Source organism: Pyrgilauda ruficollis, unplaced genomic scaffold, assembly GCF_017590135.1.
Source record: "Pyrgilauda ruficollis isolate IOZ18807 unplaced genomic scaffold, ASM1759013v1 scaffold4, whole genome shotgun sequence".
Classification (NCBI taxonomy): domain Eukaryota; kingdom Metazoa; phylum Chordata; class Aves; order Passeriformes; family Passeridae; genus Pyrgilauda; species Pyrgilauda ruficollis.
Genome location: NW_024525489.1, coordinates 8,357,142 through 8,383,714, shown reverse-complemented (window position 1 = coordinate 8,383,714; position 26,573 = coordinate 8,357,142). Strand labels below are relative to the sequence as shown.

The 26,573-nt window shown below is 38.1% G+C and overlaps 3 protein-coding genes across 4 annotated transcripts in view; 1 reads left to right on the top strand and 2 right to left on the bottom strand.

Moving 5' to 3' along the window:
* Positions 1-223: 223 nt before the first annotated feature.
* CRIPT (CXXC repeat containing interactor of PDZ3 domain) lies at positions 224-7,170 on the bottom strand. The gene is made up of 5 exons (XM_041477303.1): positions 7,045-7,170; positions 6,132-6,197; positions 5,645-5,699; positions 4,888-4,991; positions 224-2,693 (listed from the first exon to the last, which is right to left on the bottom strand). The coding sequence occupies exons 1-5, from the start codon at positions 7,058-7,060 to the stop codon at positions 2,629-2,631; spliced, it is 306 nt and encodes a 101-aa protein (XP_041333237.1). The 5' UTR covers positions 7,061-7,170; the 3' UTR covers positions 224-2,628.
* PIGF (phosphatidylinositol glycan anchor biosynthesis class F) overlaps positions 7,108-26,573 on the top strand; it is a 20,614-nt gene continuing 1,148 nt past the window's right edge. The window contains exons 1-6 of the mRNA XM_041477300.1: positions 7,108-7,162; positions 7,350-7,596; positions 9,237-9,328; positions 10,193-10,309; positions 14,841-14,949; positions 25,829-25,962. Of these exons, the coding sequence (XP_041333234.1) occupies positions 7,369-7,596; positions 9,237-9,328; positions 10,193-10,309; positions 14,841-14,949; positions 25,829-25,942 (660 nt within the window). The 5' untranslated portion in view covers positions 7,108-7,162; positions 7,350-7,368 and the 3' untranslated portion in view covers positions 25,943-25,962. The remainder of the gene's footprint in view (positions 7,163-7,349; positions 7,597-9,236; positions 9,329-10,192; positions 10,310-14,840; positions 14,950-25,828; positions 25,963-26,573) is intronic.
* RHOQ (ras homolog family member Q) overlaps positions 19,541-26,573 on the bottom strand; it is a 24,073-nt gene continuing 17,040 nt past the window's right edge. For both annotated transcript variants that reach the window (XM_041477301.1, XM_041477302.1), the window contains exon 5: positions 19,541-26,544. In XM_041477301.1, coding sequence (XP_041333235.1) covers positions 26,389-26,544 — 156 coding nt within the window. In that variant the 3' untranslated portion in view covers positions 19,541-26,388. The remainder of the gene's footprint in view (positions 26,545-26,573) is intronic.

Sequence of the window (26,573 nt, the reverse complement as noted above, 5' to 3'; positions counted from 1 at the left end):
CAGCTGTCCAGTAATAGGATACAAATGTAAAAAAGCTCAATTCACAAAATAATTATGAACCAAGCATCACATTATTTAAATTTCTGTTGTTCTTCAATCTTCAATATCTCCTTCAAAAGGAGGAATTAATTCAATGCCAATATTTATAGAATGCAATAAACACTCAACTCATGCCAATTCATTCAAGACGATGTCCTGCTTTTGAAATACAGATACAGGCCAGTTTTAGGAAAAGAAGTTTTATTCACAGAATAGCAAAAATCAATAAATCCTATAGCACATATCCATAAAGGGTGAAGAATTCAGGGATTATTGGAGAACCTGACACCTGAAATTGTCACACACACTGCTGACAAGATTTGCTGTGAAACTTGAAGCCAATTACAGACATTTTCTTCTCACCCATATAAAGGATGTGTCATAGAGATATACACCAATATGGGAATTCCTTGATGTGTTTGGAAACAAGTGGCCAGCACCAAGTTACCACCAGCTAGCTAATCCATGTACCTCCATGCAGTTGTTACAGTAGGAGAAGCTTTTGCAATAAAAAGCAGCAGCATTCCTCTCTTCTTTGGGGAGGCCCAGCTCATTCCACTATCCTGACAATGCTTCTCAGCAAATACAAAACGCCAAAAATAGTTACCGCTTTAGCAACTGCAGGAAGCCAACACATTTGAACGAGAAACTTTGGTGATAAATGCTCAAAAATTGATAGATAAGGATGCCAGGAAATGTCAGATAATCCCCTTTAGAGGGCTATTCGCAGCACAACTACTGCATGGCAGGAAGGCAACAGCAAAGAGGATACCTATAAGCCCAGTGTTCTTCATTTTGCCCCACAGAAAGAATAGCAATTTTTTCAGTTTCCATTAGTCATGTAGTTTCCTCTGTAATAATATGAGAACAAAAGGAAATCCAAACCAGAATCTGTTCATAGAGAAATTCCTATGAATTGATAGTTTTTCTGTTACAGTTGAAAGACATTTGCAGAAGCATGAAATTGCCAAGAGGAGGTTACAGGGGAGTAAACACTTAAATAGGTCTAGTAAAAACTTCACCATGCATTAAGAATTAATAATTCTTTGCCCTAAATTAATAATTAATTAAAAAATTACCATGAATTAAGAATGACTAATCCTTTTTCTTAAAATACATGCAAAGGGAGTGATCATTATGCTCCATAACATAAACTGCTTTCATATGTAGAAACTAAGCAAAAGACAAAACAACTGCAGAGCCACAGTCAGCCTCTCATGCTCAGAGACTGACCCCTTGTATCAAACCAGAGCTGAAAAGCAGGCAGCCTGCTTCAATCCTTTAAATTTGACACATATCTAAGCAATTACAGCATAGAAATCAAACCAAGTATTTAAAAGACAGACTAACTTAGAAAACGATGAGACTGAGATATTTAGAAATTGATGCTCATTATTTTATTACCTTGGGCCACCTGATACCATATGTAAAGTCTCAGTCCTAATGCCTGCGCTGGTTTTGGATGGGGTGGAGATCGTTTCAACCACTTTTAGTGGGTGTTCTGGATTCTGGATTTCTCTGTGTTCTGGATTTGTGCTGAACATAGAGTTGATAATACAGAGATGTTTTTGTTATTGCTGAGCAGGGCTTACACAGAGCCAAGGCCTTTTCTGCCTTTTGCACTGCCACAATGGGAAGCAAGTTGGGGCTGTCTGGGAGACTGGGAGGAGACACAGCCAGAAGAGGTGACCCCAGCTGACCAAAAGGATATTCCAGACCATATGACACCGTGCTCAGTGTATAAAGTGGGAGGAAAAGGAGGAAGGGGGGACATTCTGAGTGATCAGTTTGTCTTCCCAAGAAACCGTAACACGTGATGGGGCCCTGCTCTCCTCAAGATGGCTGAACACCTGCCTGCCCACAGGAACTAGTGAATTAATTCTGTGTTTTGTTTTCCCCATTAAACTGTCTTTATCCCACGTTTACAGGCTTTTACCCTTCCAATTCTCTCCCCAGTCCTGATGGTGGGGGAGTGAGGGAGCAGCTCTGTGGGGCTTGGTTGCTGGCGGGGCTAAACCACAACAATGCCAAAGAAAGAACTGGCAGGGCAACACACCAGATTTCACGAGCTTAACAATATGTGATTTAACCAACCATACTGTAGGCAGAAACAAAATACAAGAGGACAATTGAATTAAAATCTGAAGAGTAAGGTCATAATAGTTTGGGATGAGAATGATTATAAATACTTATAGGCCATACAACTAAACAAAGATACTTTAATGAGGAGATGCAAGTTCATATTTAATGTACAAACCATTACCATTACAAGCAGAAGACTTGTGATAGGGGGAAAAAAAAAGTATTCATCTCAAAGATCTGTGTTCTAATGGTAATCTAGTTTTAACCTATCCACTAGCATCTTCTCCATCCCTTTGAACTCTAACAGTTGCTGAAAGCAATTATCTTTAAATACCAGTTAATACTAATGCTAAAACAACAATAATCAAATATTATGTACATTTTAGGCAAGCAGTCTGTCTTTACCTCTCATTCCAAGTACTATCTTCCAGAAAGTATTATTCACAAATCATTTTAGAAAAAAGTTACTGTACAAAGACACAATCATAAAAAGACTAGTCAGTACAATTAGACAGAAGTTTGCTTGTAGTTCTTCGTATCCAAGACCTTCTTGCCACACATTGAGCAGATGCCTATAAGCACAAAAAAAGTGTGTAAATTATTTTGAAGTTATCAAAATAGTTTCTCAAAAACACAGTTACTATGTTTTTGTAAGCATCTTTTTCAAGAAATTGTTCAAATGAGCTCTTATTAGCAATCCATCTGTTCTCAGACACATTCTCAATAGATACTACAAACTTAGAAGTAATATTGTAACTCATAATACAAATTAATACGTTCAGCGTGTGTGAGATTCTTCCACTGAAGAAAATAAGCTCTATTTTGAGAGCATTATCATTCACAATAATGCTGGAAGCCTCTATAATTTGCTGGAATGCCTGAAGAGAGCCAGGAAAGGCTCACTTCTGACCAAAAGGTAAAAATGGTGTACTGTTAGTCCTTTTAAGTCATGTACACAAACAGGGCCTGAGATAGACAGACAGTAGCAGGACTAAGAAAATACAGTAACCAACAAACTGACTGCTAAATGGGGCATTCACAGGTGGGGTGCTTCAGAGAACGGAGGAAGTTTAGAACATGTTTTCATAGAATTAAGGTTTTTATAGAGCAGGAGTGAAAAGCAATGAACACCAAGAATACTTGAGAGTTGAAGTGATGAACACTGATGTCCCAAAGGACTTTGTCCTAAACTCTAAGAGTGTCAGGAGCACCAAAATGTACACAAGTTTGGCAGAGGGGAGGGTTGTCTCAATCTTTTCCTCTTCTTTCAAAGCAAAAAGGTGCTAAATCTCTTATCTGGTAGAACGCACCTCAATTTACACAAACATTCACCTGCAGACAAAAAATGTCAAGTGGCATCCACTCCTGCTTTCTCCAAATTGTGTGGTTTCATATACTGACATCATGAGCGGACACGTATCTAGCAGTTCATCAGGGAAGAGAACAGCAGGGAACATGGCACATTATTTACTCTAGAGACCAAAACTCAGCCCACTAAATATTGACTTCAGGTCTAAACTGAGGATTAATTAACTTGAGATTGCCTCTCAATTTCAGAGACATCCAAAAGCTGAAGCACTGAGCTGTATGACTGCATTTGCTTCAACAAGTATGCCCTAATGATATCTTTGATGGTCAGAGCTAGAACCTTAGAAAGTTCTTAATTTTATGACTCAGAGACATCCAAAAGCTGAAGCACTGAGCTGTATGACTGCATTTGCTTCAACAAGTATGCCCTAATCTTTGATGGTCAGAGCTAGAACCATAGAAAGTTCTTAATTTTATGAAGATAACAGGTTCAGCCTGGAAAGGTACACAAACAGACAAAGATCAAATCCTGAAGCTCACCCAAACCAGATATAAATCTAAGAAGGAGTACAAGGTTCTACTGAATGGGGTTCAGGCAGCTGTCTGGGGAGGACCTAGCAAGCAACATTCCTACAGCAAGCTGCTAAACCACGGACTCAGCGACACAGCACATATTTATTGAACAGTTAATGTCATAAACAACACTTACTAGTGGTTAGCTGTAGCTCTACACCTAAAAATCAGTTCATCTCATGTGCTGCAAGAACTCTTTGGCACTACATCATGTAACTGACTTCATTATGCTTTTTTCCATCCACCAGTTTTAGATTTAGCTATTATAAAAATGGGAGAGAAGGGACCAGAAAAGGAACTGCAACAAGCAACTGAGTTTTAGAAGACCTGGGGTTTTTTGGGATTTTGAGGACAATCAAACTTGTTAGATGACAGTTCTCTATGCAATTGCCAAGATTAAGTTTCCAAATGTACTGCTTCGGACACCACAAACATTCTATAAGAAGTAGAATTACAGAATGACAATGGTTTAAAAGAATCTCCTTCAGTCTCTAGTCCTGTCCCACTCAAAACAGCCAACTTGGATAAGGCTGGTTCAGGACTGTTCCAGCCATTCTCTGAATACCTGCTGTAAAGATTCCACAACCTCTGATGGTACCTGCTACTAGAGTATTTGATCACTCCCAAACTGAAAAATCGCTTTCCTTGCATGTAATTAGAATTTCCCATATTCTAACCTGTTATTTCTTTAATTATAATTATTTCTTATTCTATTACTGTGTACCAAAGAGTCTGACTCCATGTTCCCTGTGCCTGCCTATCAGTAGCTGAAGATAGCAATTAAATATCATCTTAACCTCCTTTTCATAAATACAAATTCAAGTGTTGTACCTCCTCTCTTGTTCCAAGCCAAACCGCAGTATTTTGGCACTCAGTGAAACTCACCTTTTTTATAGGCACATCCTTGACAGTAGTGGGACCCTGGCTGGTGGACAGAACTCTTACAAATGCGACATATTGCAAATTTGTTCTTTCCATAAGGATCAAACCTGGGAAAAAGGAAAAGTATTTTATTTATACTCATTGAAATTAAGTCTTTTTTCTGCCTCATCCTAAAAAGCCTAAGCCAGAGGGTGCAGTCAGAAACTCCAGCAGAAACTGTAACTTAGAAATGGGACATACAATAATTATTTCTAACAGGCTACACAAAGTATGCAGAAAAGCTGCCACTTTCCCCATTAAGAGATGTTTCTTCCATCACAGACAACAACTTCATGAAAGCAGAACTAAAAATGTTTATTTTTATTAAGATACTACATGACTTTGAACTTAAACACCTTCCAGCAGCATCTTGCCCCCCTGGAAACAGAAAGTCTTGCACACATGAAGGAAATGCTCAAGAGATTATCCTGGCAAGATTAGCATAGAAAATAAGTATTCTCAGCTTCTCTCCTACAAAAGCATCAAATCCTAGCAATTCCAGTGAGAACTGCAGTAAAATACTCTATAACTGAGCAGGAAGCACCCATGAAATATGTATGGACATATTTTTACCAACAAGTCAAATACCATAATCCCCGCAACTTTAATTTATTAAGTGTATTTTGGACAAGTCTGGAGTAGTTGCCCAGCTACGTAGGAAACAGGTGTCAGTTAACTTGCTAACTGATGCTCTTAGCCAAAATCAGTGTTAAGTACTAACCTTGCCTTCTTTGAGGTCAATGCCTTGTTTTCATTTAATTTGCGACCACCACTTTCTTAAAAAAAAAAAGAAAAAGAAAAATCAATATCCCTGTTCCAAGCATATTTTAAAATTTCCCCATTCCAAGCATACTTTAAAAATCTTTATTTACAACTTCTACATGTATGCAAATAAAGTCACAAAGAGAGATAAAATATTCAGCACAGCATTAGGGGACAGAACACTTTATGCTCCATTTAAATATTCTATGTACTTCATACAAGAAGGGAAAAAAAACAGAAAACAAAATCAGACAAATTCAATACCGAAGAGCTCTGGACAAATAAATTCCCAGTGCATTAAATCAGCATGGAAGGGAAAGTACATGACTTAATATTAAACCTGATTAGTAATATAAAGTTTTGGACTTAAGAAGGTAACATAGCTCAGGTGCCCAACTGGCTTTATAATACCCCAAAACCAAGCTGCTAAACCTTGCTGACGCTACCTGTAGTGTTTCTTGCACCATCTTTCCATGTATCAGGAGTGATCACTGTTCCAAGCTTCTTCTCGCCTACATGAGGAAACATTACAAAGGAAAAAAACTCAGAATCACAGAGTCAATTAGGCTGGAAAAGCTCTCTGAATTCATCGAGTCCAGCCTGTGACTGATCACCACCACGTAACTAGACCTTGGCACTGAGTGCCATGTCCAGTCTTTCCTTAAGCACCTTCAGGGACAGTGAGTCCACCACCTTCCTGGGTAGCTCATTCCAATGTCTAATCTCCATGATTAGGAAGAAATTCTTCCAAATGTCCACCCTAAACGTCCCCTGGCCCAGTTTAAGATGATGTCATCTTGTCCTGCAGATTGCTGCCTGGCAGAAGAGGCCAATCAATCCCATGGCTACAGCCTCCTTTCAGGGAGCTGAAGAAGGTGATAAGGCCATCCCTGAGCCTCCTCCTCTCCAGACTAAACAACCCCAACACCCTGGGCAGCTTCTCATCAGACCTTGCGCTCCAGACCCTCCACCAGCACTGCTGCCCTTCTACGAACCGCTCCGCCACCTCAGTGTTTTTTTTGTAGCGAGGGGCCCAGAACTGAACACGGCACTCGAGATGCGGCCTCACCAGCAGAACAGCAGGGAAATCCCTTCCCCGGTCCTGCTGCTCACGCTATTGCTGATACAGGACAGAATCATTTAAACTATGCACACTAACACGCTCCAAAGGCGGAGAACGACAGCTCACGCAAGGGAGAACGACAGCTCACACAGGGCCCTGCCGGGAACCGCCAGCCGCGGCCCACCCTGAGCAACCCGGAACCCGCGGCTGCTGCTCCGCTCAGGGCAGCCCTGGATCCCCGCGGGCAGGGCAGGGCCCGGCGGGTCGGGGAGGGCGCCCCGCAGCCCCGTACTCACACTTGTCGCACACCATGGCGGCCCCTCCACAGCCGCCGCCGCTTCCGGCACCGCCCCGGAAGTGCCGCCGGCCGGGCCCCGCCGCCTTCCGCTGCCGGGCGGCGCCGCGCGCTCCGCGGTAAGGGGCGCGAGCGGCGCGCGCGGGGTTTGGTTTTTTTGAACAAACGCTGGTTCCTGCCCCAAAATCCTCCCCTTCGCCCCGCCTGGGCCCAGAGCTCTGCGCTGCGCCTCGCGGCCGGGGAAGATGCCGCCCTGCGGCGCTGCTGCGGCGTGTGGGTGACGGGGCGGGACTCGGTGTGTTGCAGGTGCCGCCGCCCGGACGCCATGAGGGAGGCGGAGATCAGGAGGCTCCTGGCCGCCAACCTGCTCTGCGCCCTGGCCATCGTCCTGGCCGCCGTGGCACCGGCTTTCTTCCTGGACGGGTTCAGCGTCCTGGGAACGCACCTCACGTGGCTGTGTGTTTGTTCTGTTTGTGTTGCTACCCTTAATATAATCTTGCACTTAGTCCTTAAACCAAATCAGTCTCCTAAGAGACGTTCCTTTGCTCACAAGGTAAGATTTTATTTTTTTTTAAATTCTTAAGTGGTTACCAGTCAATACAGAGGGGAAGCAAATTCTCTGAAATAATCCAGTGAGAAAGAAGACAATTTTTGATGGTGAACTCTCCATTAGTGAGTTGAGTGTAGCACCTGTTGAAACAGATTTTTCAGTATTTTCATTATGTTAAACTTTCTCTACCTGTAAATAACCTGTGCAGGTGAGTGATTCCATGCTTTCCTGTTTCTTGTCAGTGCAATGTTGTTTGTAGTCCCAAGAAATCAAAATTAATGCAAAATTAAATGGCACAGAACTCCTTTTGTAGTCCAGGCCTGGCTTATTTTTTTGTTAAGTGGATGTAGCAGGAAAAAAAGTCACCACACATTTCTCGTGTGTAGTTGTAAGTTTATAATAACTTTAAAAAGAAAAAAATTTTTTTTGGAATCTGACACATAAAAGAGATGCTATGCTACATTTCAACAACTAAAAAACATCATATGCAAAAGTATTAAAATGTCTGCATTTCCTTGTATGATGAAATTGGTATACAGAGGAATCTAAAGTTGGGAGAAACTTTTTGTAGTTCCAGTTTGTAACATGGAGCATTAAGGATATGAATCCTAATGAAATATTTTGGAGCAGCACACGACTTGCCCAGCAGTGGGGGAATACCCCAGAGTTTTGAAGTCGGGGATAGTCTTGTGCTCCTGACTTGTTGGGCCAGACAAGATGTAGTGCTCTGAGGTGGTTCTTAAACGTTGAAGTAATCATCCCTGCCAGCATATCTTTGTGTGCAAAGCCTCTGTCTAGCTTTGCTGACTGACGAGGGTGTGAAATGCACAAAACCATGATGGAAAGCAAGTATTTTAACCATCTGTGATTTAAAAATGAAGCACACTTCATGTTCTAGGTGAGATTTCATCCCAGGAAATAAATATAGAAAGGAATAAATATAGAAAAATAAGGGTTCAAGGCAAGTTACGGATTTTGCATTGGTGACCTGATCAGAACAGACCTTACCAGAACTGTTTATCAAGTGTTTTTGCTTCTGCATGATATAGTGAGTACCCAGAAACTGTTGTTTAAGTTCATAGAAAATTGTGTGTTTTGCGGACTTAGAGAAAGTTATGGATATTTCTCAAATATATTCAGAATTTAAGATGCCAAGTTCAAAATGTAGTTTTAGTTAATTTAATTTTGATTCTTTATGTCGCAGACTTTTTTATATTGTATATTTTCTTGCTTTTATTTTTTTTTTTCACTTTTTGTGAGAGTTGCCTTTTAATTAATGGATATGACAGTCAGATGTAAAACAGAAGTGTAAAAATGTCCAATAAGTGTAAAAAACAGAAGTGTAAAAATGTCCAAGATAACTTCTGGTTATCTTGTAATTTCTGGTTATATTTTTTGTATGTTTGCCCTGTTTAGTGAGATGCACAAAAAAAATTGTAGGTGGAGTGTGATGTTTTTTAATTAATTATTTAAAGTATTAATATATGGAAAACTGTTTTGAAATATGCCATGCTATTATATTGTGCTTCAGCTGAAATTAAAGAAGTATTCAGAGTACAATACTCTTGATAAGATATAGACTCTGTGTGTTACTTATGTTCTGATTTGAAGCATTGTTCTGATATTTCATTGCTCTTTTTTAGATATCCAGATTTCTAAAATGCTGTATATACTTTTTCATGTCTTGCATACTATTTCATGCGATTATTGTTCTTTATGGAGCACCTCTCATAGAGTAAGTCAGAAGACTCTCTCTTTCTCTAAATGTTCTAAGGGGCAGCTGTCCTTGCAGATGTTGGTATAAGTACTTGTGTGTTTTCTGGTACACTGGAAGTTAAGGGATAAGCTCCTAGCTGGGGGAAGAAGGGTGGCTGTTTCAGCTTTCTCTTGGTTTTGGGTTGGTTTTTGTTTTGTTTGTTTGTTTGCTTGTCCAGTTGTGTTCTTTTGGAAGCCAGCTCTTAAATGAGACTTCTGTAAAGAAAATTGTAACGCAGTTACAAACAACTCTGTTACTTTAATTTTTATGTTGAGCATATGGGCACAAACATTTTTTGGAGCTTCATTTAGTCATTTTCTCTATAAGATTCTAAACCACACATCTTGCCTATCTTTCATCCTTTTGATATTAGTGTTTTAACTTCCCTAAAAGTTTAAAGAAAGAAGTGTGAAGCAACCTGGGTTTTGAGAGATACACTAAGTTGCTGACTAACAATAGTTTCATGCAGTTTGGTTTCATGGTTGCTGTCACAACGGGAAAAATAAATGGAATAATGAAGTAAGTATCCAAGCATACTTCAATTTAGAACTAATGATCTATGTGAAGTACACCTTTTGTGAATACACAAAAATGTTACAGGTCTCAGGCATTTCAAAACATTACTACATCTCACTCTTGAGATAACAGCAGAAATCTTTTCAGCTTCCTTTACTATACTACAGAGTAAGAATAAAATATTTTATTCTTTTATATGAGGTTTAAGAAAGCACACATGCTTTCACAAGTTGAGTTATAGGGGCTTTTTTCTTCCTAAATCTTGGAACTTTTTGAACATTAGCAACCACCTCACTTAATTTTGTAATATTCTTTTTCTTTTTGTAGGTTAGTGACTGAGACATTTTTGTTTGCAGTTCTTCTGTCTACATTTACTACTTTACAATGCTTGTGTTTGCTGGGACCAAACGTACAGGCATGGATACGGGTATTTAGTAAAAACGGGTAAGTCCTAATCTAAAGTTTCTGATACTTCTCTGAATAGAAATGGACAGAATTGGTGTAAAAAATATATAATGGAATTTTTGTAAAGAAAAGGAAACTTCCTGAATGGTGGGTGGTTTTTGTATTTGTGATTACAGACATATGAAAGCTTTTCTGACAAAGAAAGACTTATTTGAAGACACTGATTCAGAAAAATGGCTTTTTATTTTTGGTGTTCACATGCTAAATCTCACTTTATATGTGTTTGAAGGAAGTAAAGTTTCCAGCACATATTCTACTGAAGTAAAGACATTGTGCAGTTCTATATGATGGTTGTCAAATAAAGGGGAGACCTGACACTGAGCTGTGCATGGAGAATCTTGCACATGATCCAGTAGTACCTTCTTAAATACAACTTTTAAAGTTGAGGAATAGGAACTCAAAACAAGCACTGTTTTAAACTTGAATATAATGTTGAAAATTAAACGTGACTTACTGTGTTCTTAATTATGTAGCATTAAACCATACTCTTTTTTTCAATTTTAAAGAAAGCTGTTTTGAGTGTCAGAGTTTTCAAGCATTAATTTTTTCAGGAGTATGTTTAAAGTAGAACAAGCATTCTAACTGCATTTTCACCTCCAGTGGCAGCCATGGCATTAGCATGTATCAAGGATAATGTATTTTTCAGATGATTTCCATTTCTTCTGCCTTTTTTCATTCCATAAATAATGGCATGTTGAAAGACTGGGACACTGAAACATAAAGAGGCTTCACATATGCTTGAGATTCAATGGGGTTTTAGTGTTCATTCCCTTTTAGTAGTTCATGGTGGTGAAGTCTCATCTCAGAAGAGAGTGAAAGGTTGTATTACACTGCTGACCTATGGAATTATTTTTGGTTTGCACTCCTTTAGAGGAGAAGACTTTAATAATACTTTCAGGTAAATTTTGGTTATCTCAGTTCTCAACTTACTGAAAAATATCTTGAATCCTTACTCAAGTCATATACACTTGGGTTTTTTTCAGTAGAAGTGTAAATATACTGTAATAAAAGCAAGGAGTTGTTTAGACAAAATTGCTGATTCACTTGGTTATCTTTGGGGGTTTTGCATCTGGAAATAACAGCTGAATTGAAGTAACAGATGTATGACAATATCAGTTTGCCTTTGTGCCAGGTAGATTTTGAATGCCTGTTGATTTCTTGCTTTCCTAGTCTGGATCTTAATATAATTTCAGTACAATCATTTCATAGGAAACAGTTGTCTTGTTTTGACACTTTTGCTGTGAGGACTTGTTAGTACTTCTTACTAGTGAGCCATGTGACGTTATGTGAGAAAAATGTTCATTATTAATGATGTTTGTTTACACTTTGAGTGAATATAGACTACAAAGAAATACTGTAGCAGGTTTCTTTATGGATAGTAGCAAGCTGCTCATTTAAAAATAATCCTGTGTTTTTTCATTTGACGTCATGAAATTGGAACGTCTTAGGTCTGGGCACGAGATGAGTGTAGACATGATACATTAAAAGGTTGTCTCTAACTTAACCATGTGGAATGAGGTGGGACTGGTTAAATGGAAGAAAAGGATGGCTAGGTAAAATCAACAGGGCTGCTTTTCTTGAAAGCAGAGTTTACAGAATTGAATTGCACTGGAACAGTTAGCTTGAAAGTCTGATTAAGTGTATAGCTTAGTTTTTAAAAAAAAACCCTGTTTTTAAGTACCAGAGTGCAATTTAGACTTAAGTAACCTTAAGCCTACGTGCACATAGAATGTGTGAGAAAAGTAAGTCTGTGTAGTCTACATCACAAACCCTTCCATTCTTAGTTAGCTATAAATAGGGCCCTTTTCACTAATTCTGCATTTGGAAAGGGGTGGGCCCATGCCAGCATCTCTGGGCTCTACTCTGACATCTGGAGTTGTGACTGATGTCAGTGTCATGACACTGATCATATGCTGTCATGTGCTGCTGTGAGCAGTTAGCTACAGAAAGGGTTATCAGCATTAATGGCAGCATGTGGCTGTTATTTAAATTGTGTTTCAGTAACTTAGCTGGAATAGCTATTATGAAATAGCATAAAAGTCTTTAAGAAATCAGTTTTCAATTGCCTTTTTTTTTTCCTCTCTCTCCTTTTGGAGACTGTTTATTTAAAATCACTGCTCTGAGAAAGTGTGTTGAAATTTCTGGTAATAAGGTGTTACCAGGGTAGAAAAGAGATTTTATTTGGATATTGCCAAAAAATAATAAAAAAACATAATGTTAGGGCTCCTTTCTGTTTTCATTATGCCTATTTTATCACTTTGTGAGCTGCATGCTCTTACAGACTTGAAATGTTCTTTGTAAATGTAGGCATCATCACACACCAAGGGCTGCTTATTATTTAGTCCTGCAGTCCCTCTGCAGCCAAGAATTCAAAATCTCCATATCTATGAAGGAGCTGTCTCAGTAGATTATTTTATGTCAGCTAACCTCTTAATTCAAGCACTATTTAAAGCTGACTTGAATGTATTATATTATTTAAAGGGGTTAAATAATTACTTTAGCCTTTTAAAGACCTTTCTGCCACTAGTGTTTATTTATTATCTTAAACATTGCTACTTTTGTCTGCAGGATTATCTTAGTTAAATGAAAGAAATCTGGAAAATTCAAAGTTTGTAAGCATTGCTGCAGTTGTTAGTCTTATGCAGGTGAGGAGTTTATGTGGTGGTTTAAAGAATACCTTCAAAAATCCCAATAAGTGTCAGTCATTTCAAGAAGAAAAGTAAGTACTTAAGTAATGACTTACTTAAAAAAGTAATTGCTCCTTCAGGATAATGCTGGAGGACAAGTCAGGTTGTCTTTGGGTAGCCAGTCCATGCTGCAGAGGGGTTCAATTAGCAGCTGAAATAGTTGCCAAACTGCCAGTGGCTGTTTTTCACTTGGGCACCGTGCCTTGCTAATTCTGTTGTTTTGCATTTGGACTCAGTCTGATCTCTCCATATGGTACAGCAGTCTCTGGTGAATCTGCCACACACACAAGATGTCTTGTGAGGTATAACTGTACCTCAGTCAGTCCTTGGTGTATTCTGTTGTCTCTTTTGCTGCTTTAAGGCTGTAGTGAATGTTCTCTTCCTTGTTCTGCCTGACAGCTCTCTGCTCAGTTATTCAGCTTCTGAAAATAATTCAAAAGAATTTTCTGTGTGCAGACTCCTCAACAGTTTTCCAGTTACATCAGGACTTTTCAAGAAAAAGAATCTCAAACTGGTAGAATTGTGAACTGGAGTATTTTAAGTTACAGGGGTCTTGTTATTGTAGAATAAACAGTTCTGCTCAAAATGTCAACCTTGCACTGTCAGTACTGTAGTCTGCAAGACATTTTTTTCTGCAAATATTGAAAAGTGTTTGCTTTAAACTTGTGAGCTGCTTGGTCAATAGCAAGTACAGCAGTGTGTACTCAGAAGTAAAGAAATTTTATTCTCTTCAAAACCAAGTGTTCATGACATGCAACCTAAACAGCACATGATTAAGTGCTGTTCATGATTAAGCACATGATTAAGTGCAAAGTTCAGTTTACTGTGCATCTAGTCTTCGAGCCATAAAAATGCTTATATTTTTGCCTGTGTTACCTGAAGCTAGCTGGTACATTTATAATCTGAGATGTAGCAAACTTTAAACCCAGATCTCTTACTGTACTGATGTGGAACAGTGACTCTAGCATGGTTCTCTTGTACTGAAACTGTGCCCTGCTGCCTTCTGAACTTCTGTTGCTCGTTTCTTAATTGGTACCAAGTACCCAAATGTTCGTGGCCTGAGCAAAGCAGAGCGATCAGTTGGTACACTGATGGCAGTAAGTGCTCATCTGTTAAACAGAAATCCAGCTTTTCAAAAACTTTTGAAATCAGTAGTGACAGGAGGCTATAAACTGAGAACTGAAGTAATTTGACATCTCTTGCAATGTGTGCCATGACTGGTAGTGTAAGAGTTCTTTAGTGTGCAAAAAATTTATCCTGCAGCCAGTGTGCTTGAACTTGGATGCACTGCTACCAAAAGGCTCCAATGTGCAGTTACATTTGCTTGCAATGTTTATTTTCAGTTGATGGAAACTTGTGTTGAAATATTCTCATAGTGGACTTCTATGTTAAATTTTGAATTGTTGTAGTCATCAGATATGTCTATACCACAGAATCCTTTGTGACTGTGCTTGTGCTTTTCTGTACAGTCCCACAGTACACTTCATGTCTGCTTCTCCCTGCAATGCACACAGTTATTGAGATAGATTTATTTGCTCAGTCCAGCAGTGTTTCAAGGTAATATAAATTAGCTTTTGCAGTAAACATCTCAAGAAAAAAAATTCCTGAAAGTGTGGTATAAAAAGATTGTAATTGTAGCTAAATTATGCAACTTAGATTTTACTTCTAGTTTGCATGTTTTAGGAGAAACCTCCATGCTATTTATCAAATATGTGAATTTTTATGTCTGTTTGTAACCTCAAAAATTTTGGGAGAAATCTGATCTAACTCTCTGCTGTGGTAAATTCTACTGTTGTTGAAAACTTATAACACACTTTTCACAGAGCTATGTCCATATGGGAAAGCAGTCTACAGATTACTTCTGTGTGTAGTATACTTGGAGCTTGGTTTGGAGCATTTCCTATTCCTCTGGACTGGGATCGGCCTTGGCAGGTTAGTATGTACACCCTTACCATAAAGGTACAAAATACTAATTTTTTGGAGATGCACACTACACAAAATTGCTCTGAAGCTGTTCAGGTGTATTGTACTTGGTCATAAGCTATTCCTACAGAGTTATGCCAGACTTTTAAAAACTCATTGAAAACATCTGTGCTTAGGGTGTAAGGAAGTAAAATGCATTATTTTTACTTCCAGTTTAAATAGGTTCTTTAATACCTGTGAGTGTCTGTTGCATGCAAATTTTATAATGGAATAGAGCTCTTAATGATTTGAATAAGAAGAAGCTAGACAAGCTGGAGAAGAAATGTGAAATGATGAAGATGGTTTCAAGTTTGCCTTCAGTCTAGTAGCTTTTATTGTTCACAGGTAGGGAAAGAAAAATGCTTTCCTTGTGTTTTAGCTCCCCTCTGTCTTCCATAAAAGCACTTAACAGAAAGTATTTTGAATGGATTTAGATCAGTTTGTGGAAACAGTATAGCCAGAGCACTGTACTAAACACTTCTGATTTCAAAGGAAGGCAAACATTAGCTTTTTAGTTGAACAAGAAAAAATGTGAAGCTGGCATTGCAGATTCTATCTTTATGAATTGCAATGTTTATGCTAATTTCTTACTCTGTTTTTTTGGCATGGAGAAGTGATTCAATTAAACGTAACTAAAGTCTGCGATTGCCATAAAATGATGGCACTAGTAACAGCTTCTTCCTACATGTGCTCAGTGTTTCATAACTTTGTCTGGATACCAAATTCATACACTCTTAGCTGAGTAGCGTCTACCAGGCCTGTCCTTAAGCAGATGGTTTCAGGGGTTTCTTCCAGAAATCAGTGTAACAGGCAGCACATTTTCCTCTGTGATATTGTGGAGATGCTGTGGCTTACAGCTGCACTTAAAATTTGTCTTCTGTAAATAGCTCGCAGCCTGCTTTTATGCCATTAGTCTTTCATTGCAGTAGTGTAATTAGATATTAGAATTTGTATTTCAAAAATAATGGAGAAGTAGGTTAATATTGTAAGCAAAACATTTTCTTCCCTGAAGACATTTGGTTTATTCTTGCAAGATGTTTCACCATCAATCTGGCATAGGTATGTGTTGACACTTATTAATTGTTGACATGAATGTAACCCAAAAATCAAGGGATTCACTGAAATGCAATCTCCTATCTCCTTTCCAAGTCTTCCTCACTTCCCTGTCCTGATGAGAGGCAAGCACTTTTTCCTTGCTCAGATGGGATTTTAAAGTAGCGTGTCTCATCTGGCAGATTTTGTTTTATTCCCAAAATCTCAGACTTTGCTAATGTGCTGTGTATAAAACCTTCACCTTTTATGCAACAGTGATATGAGGAAAATTTAGGATGGGGGCTCTGATTAACAAAACAAAGACACTAATAGCTGAAGACAGATACTTTAGGTGGAGTTAATTTTCAGCTTTTGGTCCATTCCCACATGTTCCAATAGTGGGAGACACAAGTTTGATAATGGTTTGAAAACTTTTGCTGTTTGTAAACTCTTCCAAGTTAATAAAAGCCAAACACGACTGAAAATTTAGCTCTGTAATCTACACTTAAGGATCTCAAATGATACTTTATGACTTGTCAGAAACAGCAAATCATCTGCAGAAACTTTAGATATCCAAACTTGTCACTGGCTGTTTCTTGGTATGAATGCTCCCCAGTGCTCCCTGTGTGTCTGCAATTTCCCTTTTCCTTCACCATCTCCACCCTCATTTCTGACATACTCCTGATACCTAAGTTAGCAGGGGAGAGTTTATGACTCAAGTTCTACATCAAAGATCTTTTGACTAGATCTAGAGCATTTGCTGCTGTTCTTTCCCTTCCCCTCATTTTTCCCATTCTCACTTCTCCATCTTACACATTATAGAGTTTTAAATAGTGGGATGGGGGTAGAAATTTTTTGTTCCACTTTGAGTCTGACCTGCTTGATCTTTAATGATGTGGGCAGTTCAAGAGCAGCCATAGAGAGTTTGCTTATCAGTCCTGCAGGCTGCCACTCCAACAGTCTTTGAAAACTACAGTTTTAAAGACTAATTTTTTAAGGTCTGCTGCATTAGGGGAGATTAAAATGTAATGTAGTTTTTACAAGTCCAGTTGTTTCAGCAAAGCAACATAGTGACATACCAAAATTGTAACAGGTTTTCAATGCAGAAATCAACCTCTTTAAAATAGCTTGTCAAGGCTCCTGCTCACAACTCTCAGAAGTTTCCAATCACCTATTAATAATCTAATATTTTTGTGAAGGTGATCTCTTAACTATTGGTCACTAAACGATCGAAGTGTGGGGGCAGTGTCCTGGCCAGGCATTTTCAGTATTTGCCCAGGAAACACTGCTTCCCAGCTCTTGCTCAGCTCAGCCAAGAGATATATTGAGATATATTGTGAATCAAGTTCTGGAGAAACACAACTTCATGCAAAAGCTGGATGTCTTTTGTCTTTTTATTCCTACTGAACAGTATGGATTCAGCAACCCAGATATTGAATGTAGTAGCTGCATGACTGTCTCAGAAATTTTCAGAACCAAAGACATTTCTGTTCTTCAGAAGTTCACTGGGCACTGGCACAAAACCTGTTTTTGCAAGAGTATTCCTTTTGCTACCTGATGTCAGGTGATTACAGAAACTCACAGTAAATTCTTTCACTGTAATAGTAAAAGAGAAGTGCTTTCTGTGTTGTCTTCAACTTCAGACAGGGGAAAGAAGAGTGATCCCCAGAAAAGTTGTTGCAGATCTGTTTAGTTTGTGAAGAAGATCTTTAGTGCTGATTGCCCCTGAGTGACCTAACCACTTACTGAGTGTAAAAATGCCTGCACATAATACAGCTGCAGGATTAATAATAATAGTATTTTTTAATCTCCCCCAAATACAAGGACTACTAGTATTTTGTACAGAGCTTAAGTTTGCACAGAACTCTGTAGAACATCAACTGGTATGTTTAAGGGAACACCTATGGATTAAGTCCCAAGCAAGGTCTGAAAGAAATCATGTAGATCTTAATGTAGACTTAAAAGTAATCAGATCCCAGTCAAAACCAAATTACTTCTAGATAGCTGCATGAGTAAAGTATTAAGCTGTCATGCTTCTGACATAAGCTGTTTCTCATATTAGCCTAAAAACAGAGAGCTTGAGGATTAGTTTTGGATTTACTCTTTTCCTATCCAAAAATGGACTCAAATGGAACAGCTTAGTCTTTGGACTCAAGACCAGCTTCTGAGATAAAAAGAGGTTTCATTAGTGATTATTTTACTTTTTGTATTTTAGCCTTTGTGCTGTAAACAATTTTTTTTTTGATCTGTAGTGAAATGGTTCTGCTTTAAAGCAGAAAATGGGGTTTAAATCTATTACTTGGGGAAGACTAAAGTGGTATTATTAGAGAGCAGTGTTAAGGCCTTTTAGCCTGTTTATTGCAAAATCTGGTTCTGATGTTTGTATTGATTATAGTTAGTATTTGTGGTGTTAGTGTGCAGTGGAAACACAGCTGCATTGCTACCTGTAACTTCTGACAATTCATTATTGGCAAATTGTCACAGAAGAGATGAAATTGTTACTACAAGAATGGGATGGATCAGCAATAATTGAGAAATATCACATAATAAAGCAAACCAAAGGGGTTTTGCTGCTGCCCTTGGACTCTCTTAGTAGCCCTGGAATGTCAAAAGTTGTCAAAACCACAAAATATCCAGCTGGTACAGAAATGCAATGTGTTTGGGATGAAAAATGCTATTGATTTAGCTTTATTAAAGCAATATAATATGAGACAAGGTACACAGAAAAAGTCAGTGTCTTGAATTGGCATATTTTTCCACTTAATTGGGATTTAGCACTTAATCAGATCTGGTGTCTACACTTTAAAACTGTAGACAGTTTAAGAGTGTCTACAGTCAACTTTTAAATTGAAAAATCATTCAGAAATGGGAGAAAGTAAAGCTGCTTCTGTGAAGTCTGATTTATTCATAGAAATGGCTTCAAATGGAATGGTAGTCACTCACCTAAAGCAAACAAGAGGTTGGAGGGAGTACTGAGAATGCTGGAATCCCAGTAGAGTATTAACTAAAGCTATCTGCACTATTCTGTAAGATACGTGTCTGAATTGCCAGGCTCGTACCTACCACAATTCTTCTGCTTTATGTCCTTCAAAGAAAAAGCAACATTGGTTTCATGTTTTGCTACTGTTTCCCTGCCCTTGGCAGTCTGTTTTGAGTCTATCATATTTTCCTGCAAACTTCATAGAAGAACTTAAAAATTACCTGGTAATCATTGCTTTACATTGTGGTTGAGATGTATCAGTAGAATTTGAGAAATCTTTTGTACTATTACCTGGATCTTACCTGGTCAGAAAATCAGATGTCAGCGTCCTATGCATCTTTCACTAAAATTTGTTTTTACTTCAAAGTACTTCAGGGCTCTGTGGAGTAAACCTGATGATGAATTTCATAACAAGAGTTCCAACTCATGTGCTGATGACTAAAGCCCAAATGCTACTTCATCCTTACTTATTTACAAACCAAAGGAAACATACTGCTTTTTTATACATACGTCTTGTGACATGCAACAAAACTGAGATAAATACAGGTGTCTCAGAAAATCTTCACTTTATTTTCCATGTTTTTGTTTGAAAAATATTGCATACAGGGGATATTCAGATTAGTGTGCCTCTCTACCTTTAAAAATAATGTTAATTGCATTTTTTTAAGCATACAACAACTTCTATGCTAAGTAAATATTACTTAGCTGGAACAGAATATTGTTTCAGAAATAAACATTAATTTTCTGAATAATGTTTGAGAATGGAGATGAAAAATATATAAAGCATTTCTGTTAGAAGTATAAAATTTATGGCTGAAAGTTCGTTTGTGTCCTATGATTTTTTTCATTATTCTGTTGTTCTTAAAGCAACTTTCAAGCATGCCATGTATGTTACTCCTCTGCTACCTTTAAGAAAAATTTTGTAACTATGCAAAACAGTTGGTCAGGGAGGCCTAGTCTGTTATTATTCCTGGTTGTAGGTCTATAGAATTCAGCTTATCTCAGACAAAGGTAAAGATAATTCCTTACAGGCAGGAATGCAGGTTAGACACTACAGTAGTTACATTTCTGTATTAAAAACAAAAACAAAAAAAACCAAAACAACAAACTTTCCAGGACTTGTTCTGCCAGGCATGTTTCAGTTAGACTGTTAAGACCAATTTTGCCAGTGTTTTGAGATTATCTCATTTTTCAGCAATTTTTAAAACAGTTTGCAACACTTAGTTGTGATTATTTAAATAAGGGTATTCTAGACAATTTAGAGTTGTACATCCATCTCAGATGCCTCTAGGCTGCTGAAGCACAATGGGTATGTAAGGGTTACAGTTAGCTAGGACAGTTCTACAAAGAAATAGAAAATAACTTCCTTTGTTACAGTTGCTTAGTTTTTCCAGATTGCCTGTTTCAAGCTGATGGTGTGCTTTTAATAACCACATGTGATGAGGATCCTGGCTGCGTGTGTCACTGAGAAGTGGAACCTTAGAACACACCACCACTGAAACAGAAGGAAGGGGATGATGTAGGAGTTACTAGGCACATCCTTTCTCGACTCAGCTTGAGGAAACTAGTTGCAGAACAACATGGTATAGTGAAGAGCACAGCTTTATCAGCACACTTTATATGTGGTGGAACTATTATTCCAGACAAAGCATTTGCCATTGACTGGATTTAGCTCACTGGGGAATTCCTGGGTTTATTGCATATTTTGATAACAGACTTTTAAATCAAGTCTCTGTGTTTGTTATGTGCATGCCCTCCCATACATTCGGGGTTTATTGGTAGCATAATTTTGATCTGTAATACCTGTTATTAGTGGTAAAAAGTGACTTTGAAACAATATTCTGCTTACAATGTTATCATTAGGTAGAAGAAAAATTGCTATATTCCTACTTCATAGTGGATACTGCAAGCATAATAAGTAGTGCTGATATAGCTCACCTGAGTTGACTGACTGCCACGTAATTCAGCCAATATGACTGTAAATATTAGCCTTAGATACTTCTCAGACATTTGTAGCCTGAAAAATAATCCACAGAATCTTGGGTACAGTTCTTGGTGCTTACTCAAGTAAGCTGGAATGGGACTATAAACTTTCACTTTACTTTGGTTCTTCTTAACACAGCTCAGAGAGATTCCTTCTTGTATTCCTTTTTGGATCTACTACCTACTGTGAAAGTTTTGTTATAAGAGAAGTTGCTTAATATGAGAAGAAGGGATAATACGCAGTTGGAGTTGTTTTAAACAGAGGTAGAAGCTTATTCCACTTTAGTGTGGTTATCATTTTTTATTTAATAATGTGTTTTCTCAATGTAAACTTTAATGGCGAGATCAAAGGCTGTTATGCTTGCTATAACTTTAGAACACAAATCCATGAAATAACTTCTAGTTACAAATGCCAGCCTGAAAAAAGCCTCACACTTTCTTCTTGGTGTGTGCTTGTCAACACACACATTCTGTACAATGTGATAAGACACTTGTAGTTAATATGTGCATGCAACCAAAATAGATTAAAGGCATGTACTGAAGTTTTTAAGACAGTACAGACTAAACAATCAGGAATTTAAGGCATGTTAGAAACAGGGAGGGAAAATAATTGTGCTCATTTATTCAGTTTTAAAATGAAACAAAAATAATTACATAGCCTTCTAATTGACAGTCAGAAATCAGTCTTTTGAAACAGTAAGCATACAAAAAATCGTGTTTAGGAATATGAGAAAAACACTCTTAAGATTACTGCAAAGTAAGTACAGTAGATTGCCCCACTGTATTTGCATTTGTATAATGAAAGTTCCAACAGGCAGCTGCTTACTTCGTAATATTTTTAAAACTCTGTGTTGCTCCTCTGGTCTATAAGAATCTGTCCCTTATGTCCTTATCAATATCTATGTAATTCCTTTGCATGGGATGCAAGACTCATAATAGATGACACAACTGTCATTCAGTCAGAATTCTGGTTTAGCTAGCTACATGCACAGTACAGCAGAGCTAGATACCTTGCTGGGATCCTGCAACATGCTCTGCTTTCCATGCAATATGCTAAGCATTCTCACGTCTTAGAATCTTAGGTGTTCTAAAGAGCACTGAGGAAAGCTAGCTCATTTGTGTCCTGAAAGGTTGGCAATTCCTATTTTGAGTCATTATTCTTAAAATTAGTTCTAATATATACTAAAAACCTTGCAGTTCTGCAGTGTCTGTTAAGCTAGCCTAAAGAAATTCCTGAAGTCCAGCACTGCTGCCAGATGAAAAGGCAAAAAGAAAATTTAAATGAATAGTGGAAGTCAGAATCATTTTGCATTTAACACTGGCTCATGCTCTGTCCATTAAAATGCATTTTTTGTTCTTGTTAAGATTTGTTTTTGCCAAGCTGCTGTTCAGGTTCCTAGTAGTCATCTACAGGTTGTTACAATTGCCCTTTTCATCATGCATTTGATATGTAAACTGATTCTTCTTGTGTTAGGCTGTGAGAATGGTAGCTGATGCTTCCCAGCTGCTAAGACAGATAAGGCATTTCATGACAGTTTCATGAAAAATGTTCTGTTCTATCTCCTGCGCTCCCCACACTTTTCTCTCCTGATCAGCCTTTTTTCCCCTCAGCAAAAGTGCAGCTAGGCCATGTGGCCTAACATCTTATTCCCCTGCTGCTGACCCTGCCCAGACATGACATCAGTACTGGGGCAGGATATGTCAGCTTCCTCAAGGCAGAAGGGAGCACGATGTAGGAGGAACTGAGCTGAAAAGTTCTCAGGGGATGGGAGGGGTGTATTACAAGTTGCATATTTTAAGCAACCAGAATGGAATCTCTGAAACAGGCAGAGAGATATTTGCTGCTTAGATTTCTGTCACTTACAGGCAGTTCATACCAAGTCAAGGACTTTAAACCAAGTTTGAGATACTATGAAAGATGGGGCAAAAGCAGGCCAATTGAGTAAGTCAAAGTCATTTAAAAAGGTCCAGAAGAAAGTGATTGGGTCTCAGAAAAATGAGGCCAGCAGCTAATACAAAATAAAGCAACCCACTTCTACAGGAAGAAGCAACCCATTTTCGTAGACAATCAAAAGCATGTGAAAGTGGTGTTATTTTAGTGCAGCTGATGTGCTTAAGAGCCATATCTTAATCTGTCTTTGATAACTTGCTGCTTTAGATATACCCATGGGTGCCTCGGGCTATTTGTAGCCTAAAAGCCATCAGTCAAGAATAAAAAGTGCAAAACTGGTGTTACTACTTGTTTGTTAGGGGATTTTGCCGGGTCTTAAGGGTTAGAGAAAATGGCAGAAGGACAGCAACACTTTTAAGTTCAGCCTTTTAACTGCTGTGCTTAGGGAGTTCTCAAAAGGCCAAAATGCCCTCAGAACTACTAAGGCCTGTCCAAGCAGCACAGTAAGAAAAAGTGCCTGGCCTGGTACCCCTCTGTTCCATGCCACTAGAAGGGATGAGGTGGTGTCTCTTTCTGTCTTACTCATAGATGGGGAGATGGCATGTTTTGTGTTTTCTTCCCTTTGTTCCCTATCTTTTCCACTTGCCATTTGTGAGTGTTCAGAGGTCACAGTTTCAACTGTTAAGAGAGAGAGCCTGAAACTTATGTAAGGTAACACTGACTTCTAAAAACCAAAGCAAAAATTGAACATTTTAGAAGACAGACAGAGGCATAATTAATATTAAAAGTGACATAGCTATTGAAAAAACATGTCTCAAGTTGCAGTTCAGTCAGGTGAAAGAGGCTACAACAATCATCCGAGATCTTTTTAATCATACCAATAATCACCCACTATACACAAAATAGCACAATATACAGGGTCATTGGGTCATCAGGGATATTCACTGTCTAGTTAGGGGAATATGATCAATTCAGAGTCCATAATCTACCTATAGTTTTGGAAAGCAAATAGGCAACTACAAATTCACCTAATGTAGGTAAAAAATTAATGAAGGATTGATCATTGATCACTCAGAAAATTTGATATAAAAGCACCACTGTGTTAAGAAGCCTTTGTCCATAGTTTTCTGAATATTGGTATTTGACTTCATCAGTGGATAAAAAAGTACGACTTGCCATCTGAACATTACTGAGTGAGCAGAAGGGTTTCAGGGACTTTATTGTTTTGTCCTTTAGACATGTGTAATATGCAAAATGCTAGAAATAATTACATTTTGTTTAAAAGTTGAAAAGATCCACCTGAAGTGTAAGTTTAGCCAAGGCCACAAACTTATGTGAGTTTCAAATACATGTAGTACTTACCATACCAAAGCCTCTCAAGGCTTTTTATAGATGACCTACCATACACAGTAAATGAATGAAAACAAGCAAATCTTTGGCTTGAGAGGCAACTGCTGAAATACTCAGCAACCAAAACAAGCAGCAGAGACAGAATGTATGAAAGTGAAAGAATGAAACAAGGTCAATAAAGAGTACCTAAGGCACCTTGTTTAATAATCATCTTTGCTACACTCCTTAAGACCTCCAAATAACATATAAAGCTGTAAATGCTAAGGAATGTGAAGATGAAACAACTGAGGAGATTGAAGATGAAAGGGCAGAAGACAAAGTACATTACTCTTACTCGTAGTTAAAATTCCTATGATCAAAGGATGTGAATAAATATATTCCTTTAAGTGATAATGAAGTAAAGAGAAGAATCAGAGCTAGGAAAATGAATGAAAGGAGGAACCAGTACCATTAAGAGTAAGTTCATTTGATATTCATGAATTGCAAGTCAAAGTGAAGTAAAAAAGAAGGCTGGAGATTGGGATATTTCCTCTATTGACTAGTGCATTTCTCAGTCTCAACTGCTATGGGAGGGAGGGGTAATATCCCCTTTAATTTAAAAAACAAAAGAATAGTAGAGTCCAGTCCATACTTGCTTTAGGAATATGCAGTGTACAGTAGGAACTGCAAACTTGTCCTTGGGAAAAAAAAAAAAAAAAAGAAAAGAAAATTTTAAAGAGGCCTGGGAATTGTATTTATTCTAAAATAAATAAATTAATTACCACCTTAGTTGAGACTTTCATCAAATGCAGTATGTAATGGACTGGTACTATAAGCTACATCTGATGACAAACAAGTCTTGGTTCGGCCACTCCCTGCAAATCAATACCAATTTAAAAAAAAAGAGCAGGGAAGAATTCCATTACTACGCCGGCTCAATACAAGATGGTTTGTTAAAGAGAGTGAGATCTATTGAGTTGGCTTCCTTTTCTTATAATAGAAAATAGAGCATATAATTAAAGCTCTCTCATTCACATAACTGGCTTACTACAAGTTTGATGATCTGGGTGCAAGATGGTCAGTCAGCTTCCAAATTTGTGTTCCCTCCCTGCTGCTAACCAGAGGCAAATTTATCCTTTCATATACTTTTCAAGAAAAAAAAGCCAACAAACCTCTATCTATCTCAGTCTCTGACCTTATTTGAATCCTAATTCCTCTATACACACCTGAAAGTTTCAAAACACCATAAGAGATTGAAAGGAGAAATTGCTGAGAAGTCTGTAGGTATCCAACTGTGTACAGCAGAGTAGGAAGTTAGGTCAGCTGAATGCTTCAGGGGATATAGATAGTTCTAAGGGGTGTTTCTTTCCACATAGTTTTTGGACTAGCAAACTAAAATCTGCAATAGCCAGAAGCCTGCTTACATTTTAATGGATATTAACTAAAAACTGTACAACAGCATTTAGTGTTCATGAAGATGATTGTTATGCTTTTGGCATTTTTAGGAAAGCACATCAAGCTTTAAAGTAGAATAAGACTACTGTCTTTCAGTACCTAGACTTTGTGCTCATGAAGTACAAAAAACCACAGACATTTTCCTCATTGTCTGCTTTTACCTTGCATCCTCCCCACAGGTATGGCCCATTTCCTGTTCCCTCGGAGCTACCTTTGGCTATATGGCTGGTCTGATTATTGCACCTCTGTGGATACACTGGAACCGGAAGCAGCTTACATACAAAAGCAGATAACTGGAGCAAAAAGAGACAAGGTATTTCTTTGTGCAGATTCCATACAGACTGTGCAAAAGTTGGGGTTTTTTAAGATAGATATATATATATATATATAGTCAAAGCAGGAGACTGTCCATATTCAGTTAAAGTATTTCAGGCCAAGCATCTCCACTCAGTAAAATCACATAGATGCTGTTTCAGCATGGTGCAGTTTTTGCTTCCTCTAGACTGTGTAACCCTGAGAGATTGTACCTTCCAGTCTGAATAAAATATTTGTAGCAGATGTGGTGGCTTCTTATTACAAGTTTGTTGAGTTTGATTTTATTCCTCTGGATTTCACTGGTTGTAGAAGGCAGAAATGTAGGTTTAACTTTCAAACCTGGAACAAATTCACTATGTACTTAATGCATTGTATTTAAAATCAGTAGAATTTCACAGTAAGCCTGGCCATTGTCAAATGTCTCTCACGTGATCAAACAGCAGTTTATGCATCTTGAGCCTATTCTCTTCTTCACTGTGTGTTTCTTTGGAGTTAGAATGGCTATAATAGCTTCATCAAAAACAGTCTTCAGTCCTTTCTGTGTTAAAGCTGAACACTCCACATAACAGTAGGCTCCTATCTGTCAAGAAAATAAGTAAATTCAATAGC

Excerpts from the sequence above, each read along its gene's own strand:
- CRIPT (XM_041477303.1), bottom strand. Across the intron at positions 5,700-6,131 it reads TGGTGCAAGAAACACTACAG|AAAGTGGTGGTCGCAAATTA; the intron begins GTAGCGTCAGCA and ends TTTTTTTTTAAG. Across the intron at positions 2,694-4,887 it reads AGGATGTGCCTATAAAAAAG|GCATCTGCTCAATGTGTGGC; the intron begins GTGAGTTTCACT and ends TTGTGCTTATAG.